The 12948-nt window shown below is 23.5% G+C and overlaps 1 protein-coding gene across 3 annotated transcripts in view; it reads right to left on the bottom strand.

Annotated features, from left to right (window-relative positions):
- The window catches only part of LOC127289896 (uncharacterized), a 37849-nt gene that overhangs the window by 1694 nt on the left and 23207 nt on the right, over positions 1–12948 (bottom strand). For 2 of the 3 annotated variants that reach the window (XM_051318148.1, XM_051318149.1), the window contains exons 2-5: positions 9195–9397; positions 5691–5939; positions 1242–1458; positions 82–216 (exon numbers count right to left, since the gene is read on the bottom strand). In XM_051318148.1, coding sequence (XP_051174105.1) covers positions 82–216; positions 1242–1458; positions 5691–5939; positions 9195–9397 — 804 coding nt within the window. The remainder of the gene's footprint in view (positions 1–81; positions 217–1241; positions 1459–5690; positions 5940–9194; positions 9398–12948) is intronic. The other variant, XM_051318150.1, reaches the window with a different exon arrangement.

Genomic DNA, 12948 nt, shown 5'->3' with positions numbered 1-12948 from the left:
TTAATCTCTATCAAAAAGAGGAATTATATTATTAAAAAATCGAAAATTATAAATTATTTTTGTTTTTTTTTTTCCCCTTACTTGTGTTGAGGTGGAGGTGTCGGAGTTCGTGAAAGAGGAAAACTGGCAACCTCTCTCGTTACTGATAATGAACGAATAGAACCAAATGTTTGATCCGGTGATAGATTAGCACCAACACTTTGCACCATTCCGCTACTGAAAGAAAACAAAAATATCATAAAAAATGTTCTTTTATTGGAATTTTTAAATTTTTTGCATTTAAACTATATATTTTTTCTATTTACAAGGGAAATATTTTGAAATACTACGATAAATAAAACAAAAAAATTTACATATTCATGACAAAATTTAAAATTGCAATGTAAAAATATTTACATGTAACCGCGAGTATTCGAGATGAAAAATGTTTTTCTCGAATATTTCTTGAAAATTAAAAAAGAAATAAAAAGAACTATTTTTTACTTCAGTTACGAAAGATATTTCTTATTTTAACAAAAAAGAAATTAAAATCGTATTTTTTTTTGTTGACGAATTTCGAAAAATATATTTTAAATAGACAATAGAAATCAAAATAGAAAGAACAATGTTTAATTAAAAAAATTTGAAAGACGCATAACTTTTTTTTTTAAAAAAATTGCAAATTAAGTGCTATAACTTTAAATGTCAAGAGAAAACAAAGTGGTCTTAATAATAGGTGTAGAGACACTGAGAATAAACTTTTTCTCTTATTTATATTTAATGATATGTCTAGGTATATCAGTTCAAATAATAAAAATAGAAGTTCTATATGAGGCCTCTTAAACAAATTTTCAAAGGTAATAATTGTATTTTCCTTTTTTAGTAATTAAGAAAACTTTCCGATTCTATTAGTTTAATAAGAATTATAATTAATCCTTTGAGACACGAATATTTTATGCAAGCAAAAACGATTTTTTTTTTCTATTATTAGAAACTTTACGATTCGCAAAGAAACAGAAATTATTATTTCTGAACAAATGGAAATTTTTAACTTTTTTTTTTTCAAATAAAAAAATATTTTAATAACTTATAAATAATACTTTAATAAGGTAAAAAATAATATTTAATAATAAATATTTTTTTTAATTAAAAACTAAGATTTTGAAGTAAAAAAAAAATTAACTGAATTGAAATACAAAAAATATCTCTCATTTTAAAAAATCTATAAAAAAAAAAATAAAAATTATAAATTATTTTTTCACCTGACGGAACCGGATGTTACTAAAAAGGGCATTGGCGTCGGACATGGACTTAGTGGTGAACTACTAACAGAACTTCGTGTACTGTTCAAAACCGAATGAGGACACTGCGGTGGGCCCATGTGGGAAATCAAGGTTGCATTTCCGTTTCCACTATTGACTGGTCGTCTTTTAAAACACGGAATTCTGGGCCAACTGCTCTCATTCTTTCCATGTCCATCTGAAACAATATAAATACAATTATTTTTTTTCTACAAAACATGCAAAAATTTTATTTTATTTTATTTGTTTATTACATAAATAAATAATTTAATAATTTGGAAAAAAAACACATTGTTATAAAAACAGATTTTTGAGATTTAAAAAATTAAATTTAAAACTTTGAATGTATCTACTTTAAGAAAACGAAAACCCTTTGATATAATAATCGAACGTGGTATACGAAGTAAAGGGTGTGTGAAGAACAAAGTCAAGTTCTAGCCTTGATCATTGAGCTTTTTACACTTGACAAAATTTTAAACCCTTCGATTTTTTTTTTTTTTGCTAGAATTTTACATCGCGAAGAAAATTAATTTAAAATTTATATTTTTATTGTAAAATGTGCAATAATTTAATTATTCAATTATTCTACAATACTTTTTGAACGAGAATTTAGAACAGAAACAATATTTCTGAATTTCTAAATCTATTTTATTATTTATTTCTGAACATAAAATGGGAATTTCGAGAAATTATTAAACGACAAATTGCAAAGTTTTGGACAAAGAAACAACTCTCTAATTATTGGCTTTTTTTTATCTCTAAATTTTTCTTTTCCCCCTTTTTTTTCTTTGAACTTTTCGATACTTCAATTTATTTTTTTCTATATAATATCTTTCTCTAAAAGTTTCAATCTTCAATAATTTGAAAACTTATTAAAACTTAAAAAGAAAATTTTTGCAAAAAACATTTTTTGATTCCATTTATTTTCGAAAAATATTGAACGTTCGATTAAACAAAAAAAATTCTATAAAAAATTGAAATCAGAATATTTTTAAAACATGAAGAAAGAGAGTTCAAAGTTATATTGGAAAATGCTTCAAGTACAATTCGAATGAATAAATTCTAAAAGCACTCGATCAAGAAACTGACAGGATTTTTTTTTTCCTTCACACACTCCCTCATCCTCTATTTCTGTAAAAATTGATTATACAAAAAATTGTCAAAAAATTATTATATCATTAAATATTTTTATTTAGAAAAAAAAAAATTCTCCAAGAAAAAAAAGAAAGCTTTGTAAAAATCTAACATTATTTATTTTGTAATTGATTATTGGCAATTTCCGGCTTTACACTCTCTTGTGTGAAAAATTTATACACGGTTCTCATTTTACACCTCACACTTGAAAATGGGGAGGAAAATTAATCATTCTTTATCTATGACCTTCCAGTGCTGTTGCACTCGACAGTCACTTATCCTCTGACCTGACCTTTACGAAAAGCGAATATTATATAAACGTGCAACGCATTTAATCGACCTGAATCTCCATTGGGCTATGGTCATTAATTTTTGAAAAAGGATTTATATATATAATCATACATAAGAGGAGACGCGAATGGAATATTTAAATGCAATTAAAATAAAATAAATCACCGAGCACATTTCGTAGATATTTTTCTCGCCAATAATTTGAAATATAGAGCAGGAGAAAAAAAAGTAAACGATAGATATCGAATTTTTATATAAAATCAATTTTTAATATTAAAAAATGTTTATTCAATCGAAATTTTTAAAAAATAAACTATAATTTTCCATCTTTTCATAGAAAATAATTTTTATTTAACTATGGAAATATAAAAAATTGGTATTTTTTAAATTTTATTTTTTAGAAATTGTGAATTTTCTTTATATATAAAAAAGGAATCTGTGCGATCAACGTAACGTGAAGATACAAGTTATTTGAAAGGATTATAATTCAATCCAAGTTGGTCAGAAAGTGGATATAATAAAGAAAAGTCCAGAGATTACATATACTGAGGATTATAAGAGACTGAAACCAGAAATTGAAGAGCATGAGGGTCGATCTCTCAACAGTATAGAATGTCATAGACCCCGGGAGTCACCTAGTTACCTATAACCATTTACTATATACACACACAACCGCTGCAGTCATAATGACGTCAGTGTTGCTCCCGTGGTTCCCTGGTCGATTAATTAAAGTGACGCAATGCTTCTTACAAGAATAAATTTCGCCAACACAGACAATAGCAGAGAAATGTAAATTTCAATATAATTTTATATTATCCCCTTTTTCAAAAATTTTTTTTACATTTCATTAAAACTTGCCACAAAAATTTGATAAAAAAAAATTGCGAGTATTTTTTGTACTTTTTTTTTATTTTTAAATTAATTTTTTAAATTCCTTTTTTCTCATCACAAAATTGACATTGAATATTAAATTTTCTGCAATTCAGCTAAAATGCTCATCGAGTTAATATGAAGTAAAAAAAAAAAAAAGATCAAGAGCCCGTTCTCTGATTTATTAAGTCAATTTGTCAAACTGTTTGCAATCTGTGATGGAAAATTTTTAATTTGCTTCAACTGGAATTTTTTTTTGTATGCATTATTCCATTTTATCTAGTAGTGCAAAAAAAATTTTTTTTTTAAAAAATCAAATTTTTTTTTCTTTTTGTAAATCGAAAATTTAATTTTAAGCCCGAACTTTCAGCCTAATTGAACTATAGTGAAAAAAAAATCAGTTTACTATAAAAAAAATTTTCTTTTCTCTGCTTTTTTATACGCGAGATGACAAAAAAAAATTAGGGAATAATGCTTCTTCTTCTTCTGATTATCGACAATATTGTAATATAATGATAGACTCGCCATTAGCCTGAATTCCTCCAATCCAGTTATTTAGCCTAGCCTCGTACTGAATTCAGACAAATTGGCACGAACATTGTTACGAGAAAAAAAAAGAATCTCGCTCGATGAATTGTTCAAATTTGCCAAATAGTAAAGATTGCAATTTATCGCAAATTTTCACAACGAGTTTCTTTACAGCTTTTTTCTGAACTAAGCTCCAAGGATTCAATAGATTTTCACGAGATCGACTGTTGCTGACATTTCAAATTTCTTTTTTATTTTTCATTCCCCTTCGAATAAAGAGACGAAATACATAAGCCAATTATTTTTAATTTCTCTTCTTTTTTTTCTAAACTGGTTCAAAATCCAAGATTCTGTAAAATTTGAAGTAATTTTTTTTTATTATTTTTGATAAAATAAATAGAAAACAAAGTTCAAAAAATTTAACGGGATAAGAAAATTATTTGCGTAAATAACGGATTATTAAGGAAGATTTTTTTTTTTTCGATGTAACGGATTAGCTATTGAGATGATTATAAGTCGTCGATTAACGACGTTGACCTTCGTTTATAAACTGATTAAGAAAAAGAAAAAAAAAAAAAAAAAAGGTGTTGCAATTTGTCACTTCATAATGAGGTCAACTTGTAAGACTTGAGTGCCGTGTGTTCCTAACTTTGACCTCTTTGGCGTGTCGAGCATGTAAAGGCGTGACTTTGCCATTGGTGCAGAACGAAATATCCGCGTGAAAACCAGTTACTGCACTCTTGAACGTTTTAAAATATCGCGTGTCAAGATGCAACCAACTGTAAATCGGGTTGTTCACATTACGTGAAATAAACGACCTAAAATACATTTTTTTTCATAATTATAAAAGCCTCTTCATTTGATTCCAATTATTCAAAAATATTAATTGACATTAAAAAATATTTATTCGAAATTTGTCAATTCTTTTTTTACTTTGAAAAAATTAAGTAAATAATGAATATTTTTAAAAGATTATGAATTGAAATGAAAAATTTTTAAAAATTTTTAGTGAAAATAAATAAAAATTACAAGAAATTAAAAGATATCTAGCGTGAAAATGAAAAAAAAAACATTTTATAATAAAAGATGAGAAGATGTTTCTTGACCGCAAATCATGTCTTACTTTCATGTATTTTACTTGTTTCAAAACTCGATGCAAATTATACGTCTGGGAAGTTTCCCCACAGTCAAAAAAAAAAAAAATATTTCTTTACAAATTCAAGATTATTATCGAACAATTATGGGTGGTTTCATTTTTTTTTTTTGCATGTTTTTTTTTTCATTTCTAAAAAGCACAATTATTGGTAAAAATAATCGCATGAGAAAATATTCTAAAATAAGATTCTTTTTAATTTTATTTTTTCCTTATTTGAAAACTAATTTCAATAGTTTTGATCAAATTCTATTTTTTTTCAATATTTGAGAAAAATTTGAAATATATAAATTCGAGAATTTATATTATTTTAATTGAAAAGTTTTGGAATATTTTCATTAAATAAAAATTTTATTTGAAAATTGTCAGATTTTAAAAAAATGAACTTTAATTTTCCTTCACGAGAAAAATTATATAATTTTTATGTGACTTACTGAGAATTTTGATGCCCTGAACGGGACTCAATGGATAAAAATCCCCATGCAAAGGACAATGGAAACCAACACGCCTTTCTCTTCTTCTCGCACGTCTCGTTAACATACAGAGAAATACACCCAAGGCAAGCATTAGAGCACCAACAACAATGCATATTGGTCCTAAGATCCTGGAATTTCCTGTCAAAGCAATTCTCGATGCATACGAATCCTTATCCTCATGCTGGCCAGGACCTCGATACGATGCCGCTAAAAAAAATTTAAATTATCATTAATATACTAGAAAAATTAATTTTAAAAATAAAATTACAATTTAGTATAATTTTGTGATTTTTGTAAATTTTTGTAAATTTTAAAAATTTTTGTAAATAAAAAATATTTCAAAAAAGAAAATAATTGCTCAAAAAATATTATTTTAATAAAAAAATATATTTGAATGAAATTTGCAAAAAAAAATTTCTATAATTCATTTATATAGAACATTTTTTTCTCTCGAATACAAACGTCACTTTGAAATTGAACAAAGAAATATTCTTCTCAAAGATTCTTTTATATCATATCGAACTAAATATAGCATCATTAATAATAATCGTATTCCAAGTTTTTCTTTGGAAAAATTTTTCAATTTATAATAAAAAAAAAAAAAAAATTGACGATTTTTACATAACAAAATGAATTTTATATTTATAAATTTCAGATATCATTTGACGTGAAAAAAAAAAATAACACCTTGAGCAATAAAAATGTCAAGAGATAGTTCCTTAGAGTTAAGGTACTTGAAGTGGAAGGTTTCAAAGTAATAAAATCCTTGTTTTATATACGTTGACGTCAGATTTTAAAAGACCTTTACTTTTTAAAAAATGAAAAGAAAATTTACCGGCTTCATTCAACAGCGAACATTGTTTTTACACTGATTATATTCTTCTGACAATATTTTTTACTTTATTAAAATAAAAAAGAGAAAATTTTTGTATTTTGTTATTATAATTTTATTTTATATATTAGAAATAGTAAAAAATTTATATTAATATTATAATTATTTACTGTAAAATGAGATTCTTGTTTAAAAAAAAATACAATTTTCTTGTTCCACTTTAAACCTCAATTAAACTAAATTCGCGGAGATAAGTAGAATTTCTAATTTTAATGAAAACTGGAAGAGAAAGAGAATACTGAAAGAAATTGTATAGAAAGTATTATTATAAAATGAGGGAATATTTTAAAATGAGGAAGTAATCATCAATAAAAATGTATTTTAGTAAAACCTTGTTCTTATTTCTATAGGTCTTCATTCGATATAGTATAAGAATAAGGGTACAATTTAATTTCATCAAGAAAAATCGAGAGAAGTAAAATAGTGAAAAATCAAGACCTTCATTGAAAAAAATAATATCTATATATAGTTGCAATGAAAAATTCATTTATCAAAAGCAAGGAATGTAGACCATGTCATAAGAATTTTTTTTTTTTTTTCTCACTCAATTTAGATTTTTCTCTTAATATTGACTTTTTCAAAGTTCCATTTTAAGATCCAATTTGTCTAGAATGCTTTTTCGTGCCTTTGATCTTTTCGTGTCTTTTGCAATTCTTGAAATACTTTTTTTTTTTAAATATATTGCGCGGTTAATTTTCGAAGATATTTTCTTCTTTCTATAAAGAGAAATTTTTTTTATTTAAATTTAATAAATAAAAATTTGATTTTTGAATTTTTTTTAAGAAACTAATTTTTTTCATTTCATAAATAATAAACTACAAATGTCTGTATAGATTTTCGAAAAACATTCTCAAGAGAGCCAAAAATATATAAAAGTTGTATGACCTAAATATTGAAGAGGATATATATATAGTTTCGCAACTTTACGAGACACACAGACTTGAAAATAAGTCAAATGTTGGTTCTCACAAACTCTTGGACAAATTTTCAATATAATATATGGTTTCACTGTATATAGATATTTGTCAGATTTGTTTGCATAATGTAATCAAATCAGCAACGTAACATTGTTCTTTCAGAATTAACCCCCTGTAAATCTTGTATTACGTTCGTTTTCTCGGTCACGTTGTTGCCAGGTGATTATATAATCACTCAGGAATATATAGATCCAATAATAATAATAATTGTTTCTGTCATTACCATACTCTGCTAACAATGGTCATCCTCTGAAATTACATATTTTTTTTTTTATTCGAATTTAATATGCGGCTAAAAAATTCATTAATGATTTTTAAAAACAAAAAAAAAAAAATTACATAAAACAAATATATTAAATTCAATTAAAAAAAAATATATTCTCTTCGATTTACAAAAAATCCCCAATTCGATTACATAATTTTATTTATTAAGGGAAATAAATCCTTGTCAAGAAATTAAAAATAGGCATCAAATTTTCCGAGAGAATAAAAAATTGATTGCATATTACAAAAAAAAAGAAGATAAAGGATTAAAATTAGATGAACAAAATTGATGGACGCAAATGGATTAAAATAAGGTCAATTACGGATAATAATGATAATAGAATTATTTTTAATCCTATTTCTGGCAGAGAAATTCGAGAAAAATCCAACGACTCGTAAAAATAAAAATCGAGAACTTTTTTCATTTTTTTTTTTTTTTTTTTAAATAATCGAATAATTTTAATATAGAGCACAAAAGGTCAAAGGAGACAAAATTTATTTTTGGTCCATGAATACAAAAATTGATTCTATCGAATAATATATATTTCAAGAAGAATGCTCGCGAGAAATTTTATTATTGAAAATTTACTTTTTTGTTCTGAAAATAAATTTCAATAATTTAAGTATATATATTTTCAAATGACCTGATCCGACCCGCGACTTATTACGTAATTGATATGTGTTAACATAATGAACGGATTATTCCATATCCTTGTGAATTTCGATTTTTATTTGGATTTTAGCGAAAAAGAAAAAAAAAAAGGGGAAACTGCATTTCGATATAAATTATTACTATTACTTAATATTATATTTAAAACAAATTGAAATTTTTTTTTTTTTTTTTAAAAGAAAAATTTATCAGTTAAACAAAATTTTTGCAACGAATTTAAATTTAACTTTAAAAAAAATAGCTTCTGTAAAATGAGCTGACTCTTTTATAAATTGTATAACCTGCAGATATATATTGCAATCAAATTTTGCACGATCAATCACGTTCGATTTTTTTGTTTGCATTTTTCATTAACCTCGTGTAAATATTTTGATATTGATGTTATTAAAATCTTTTACTATTTAGAAAAACTGTGAATAAATATAAAAAGCCATCAGCTTTTTTTAAATTGTATTTATTAATTATTAATTATTAATTATTAATTAAATTGTATTTTTTCTATTAAAATTTCTATAAATTTATTTTATTAAAATTCTATAATTTTTTTTTTATTTCCATAAAAAGAAATCTTAAAATTTTCTCGTTTATCGTGATTGTATAGAAAAAAAAATAGATAAATTATTAAAATAAAAATAAAATAAAAAAAAAAGAATACTAACCTGTAAGTACTGATCCAACAAGCATAAAAAGAAATCCGAATGCAGGTAAAGCAATTTGACAATTTGCTGCAATTACAACACCCGCCACCATGAGGCCACCCTCGATTTTTTCCACCCTCAATCGTGATATGGGCGTTGGACATTTTAATTTTGAGCCTAGTCCTCCATTTGGAATTCCCTCCTCCGCTGACACGGTACTAGGCCTGAAAATAAAGAAAAATTATTAATTATTTCATTCTAAAAAAATATTTTATAAAAATATTAATTAATATTTCAAATAATAATAATATTATTAATTATTATGAATAATTTTAAATATTTTAACAATTTTAATTAAATTATAAAATATTAATTTAATTCCTAGTAAATAATTAAATAATACCATAAAATTAATTTCAATAAAAAAAAAAATATCCTCACAAGAAAAATATTTTCCTTTTGAATTATTTTATTCTAGTTCATATATTGTGATTAATAATTAATTATTTTTAAATAAAAATTAATCAATTTGATGTCAATATTAAAAAAAAAGGAAAATGTAGTTTATATTTGAGACTCAAGTGAAAGTATAAAAATATGGAGAAAGTGTGACAATAAAACCGGTTACATTGTGTGAAAATTTTTAATGAAATCAAATTGAAGTTTGTATTAGAACTTTCAATTTCAATTTTCTATAAAAATATAAAATTATTATTTTCTGTAAAAAATAAAAAAAATTTTCATTTTTTTTTTAATCAACAAAAATATATTTTTTTGAAAAATTTTGTTACTATAATAATTATTAGAATAAATTTATGAAACAAATTTTCTATAAATTTCTCTGTCAATTTTATCATTATAGTAATTTATTTTCCTTTCGAGTCTGTACTTGACAGTTTGATTGCACAAAAAAAAAAAACATTTGCATTAACATTTTTTTTTTTCACTGGACAGACATTATATTATAATCATATTACTATTCAAGATGAATGTCAAGGTTACTTTCCTATCATTTATTCAGATAATAATTTGCAAAATACTTTCATTGCACTTTGTGTAATTAATTTTTATTGCAAATAAATTGACAGAAAAAAACAGGATGTTCATTATCAATCAGTTTCCGGTTCAAGTATATATTTTAATTATATATATATATACGTGAAGATAATAATTAAATAATTAATACTAGTGTACAAATATTTTTACTTTTATTATTATAAATAAAATAAATAAAAAATGAATAGTAATTTATTAAATAAAATCGATATATTGACATCAATTTTCATCTCAATTAAAAAACTTATTTTCATAATGTAACATTATTTCATTTTTTTATTGCAAAAAAAAAAAATTATTCGACTTGTCAAATTATTAAAAAAAAAAAAATTAATTAAAAAGAAAAACACTTTACTTTGTCAAATTATGATACATTTTGAATAATAATTATAAATATTTATTTTTCACTAAAAAAATGTATTTTTAAACAAAACAAAACAAAAAAAAAAAATACACATATCACTATTATTCATTCGTAGCGTTTTCGTGGCGCTAAACGACTGTTACATATTCCTTTGCATGGAAAACAAGTACGTCGTGAGTATTGTAAATCAAAAGATAAAATTGAAGGATATTTGGGTAACTGGATACAAATAATTGTGCAAATTTGTGACATTTCTAAAAGATAAAAAAAAACCTTGTCTTTTCCACGTATTTTTTTTTTTTTTTGCAATAAATTTTTTTTTAATGAATGACCAATTTTATCTTTTATCACCGATCTAACTTCAAAATTTTTTTATTGTCAAATTTGAAATTATAATAATTTTAATAATAAATATTAAAGTTAAAAAAATATTTGCTAATAATAATATTAAAAAAAATTACAAAATAAAAACTTATAAGTAAAAATAGGAGAAAATAATTTTTTTTTGGTTTTTGAAAATTAAATGTCTTTAATGAATTTATTGATTTTTTTTTTAATAAAACATATTCTTTGAATTATAGGGACAATGTATGGAGAATGATCATTGATCATTGTTATACAACAAGAACGAGTATCACTTGTACCAATTTACAAAATAAATAATCATTCGTATCAAGGTTCAACCGTTCATATGGTATTATATTGTTAACGTATGCATATTTTACCAGACATCCTAATCAACTATATCGTTTATATCCAACTATTATTTCATGTTATTCGCAAAATGAGGGCACTACTTTGTTGCAAAAAATCAGTAAAAAAAAATTATATATAAAACCACAAATTATAACTATCAATCACAAATATAGTAGATTAATTTAGATTTTAATCTATGTACATGATTAAAAAATTAACAAGATAGTAAAAAAAATTTTTTAAATAAATATATAAAAAATTATCGACCTAGAAATCAACCTTATCGACTGATGGTAAAAGAATTTTTGAAAAATGAAAAATAAAAATACCGACACAGAAATCTACCTTACCAACTGATGGTAAACAGTTTTTTTTTTGAAAAATGAAAATATACAAATTACCGATACAGAAATCTACCTTACCGATTGATGGTATGACGCCTTTTTGAACGTAAAAATATAAAAATTACCGACATAGAAATCTACTTTAAGGACCGATGGTAAAACACCTTTTAAACATAAAATATAAAAAAAATTACCGACATTTTTTTTATATATTTTCATTTTTCAAAAAAAACTGTTTTACCATCAGTCGGAAAAATAGATTTCTATGTCGGTAATTTTTATATCTTTATTTTTAACTACTGTTTTACCATTAGTCGGTAAGGTAGATTTCTGTGTCGGTATTTTTGTATTTTTATTTTTCAAAATTTTTTACCATCAGTAATTATTAAGAATTATAATAATAACAATAATAATTAAAATATTATTAATATTATTATTTTAACGAAACAAAAATAATATTTATTATGAAATTAAATAAATATAAGTATTATAAGTAATTAGGCAAATATTATGATTTAAAAAAATACTTTTTATTTATCATGAACAAAAAAAAATCTTTATAATATACGCAAATCATATTTTCATGATAATGAGAAACAAATTCATTTATTGACTTTTGTGTGATAAATCATAAATACTTGAATGTTTTAAAATTTATGTCAGTGTGATGCAGATAAATGAAACAATTGTCAATGTTAATATATACATATGCGCATTTTCTGTACAAATATATTTAATAATTATTTAATAGTTTTAATAATTATTTAATATTTTTAATGGTAATTAAAATTGTAGGTTTATTTATTTTTTTTTTATTAATAATTGAGAATTAAATGATTGTACTTAAGTTAAATTACTTATAATGAAGGTATAATTATTTTAATATATGCGCTTCATATGAATAATACTTTGTCGCGGCGCGCGTGTGAATATTTCTTTGAGTATAATCAAATTAGTGCAAGCTCTTTGTGTCTAAGGATCTTGCCCTATGAGTCACAGACAAGAGAACGCGTATATACGTTCTTCGCGTGGAGACTCACAACAGACAAGTATATATATATATATATGTATATAACTATTTAAACAAATACACTTCGAAGAAATAAATTTTGTTATATAACACATTCAGTTACATGAGAAAAATCGATAAAAATTTAAAAAAAAAATGTTTTTTTTAATTTCAAAAAAATAAAGATTTTTTTTTTGAAATTTTTTAGAAAAGATAAAATTGGTTTCAAAAATTGTATCAATAAACAAAGTATATGTCTGTAAAAAAAGAGAAAAAAATATTTTAAAAAATATAGAGAGAAAGAAA

This window comes from Leptopilina boulardi, unplaced genomic scaffold (assembly GCF_019393585.1).
Source record: "Leptopilina boulardi isolate dan_hultmark-lab unplaced genomic scaffold, ZJU_Lbou_2.1 LbouV2_51, whole genome shotgun sequence".
NCBI lineage: Eukaryota > Metazoa > Arthropoda > Insecta > Hymenoptera > Figitidae > Leptopilina > Leptopilina boulardi.
This window is presented reverse-complemented; position numbering and strand designations above follow the sequence as displayed.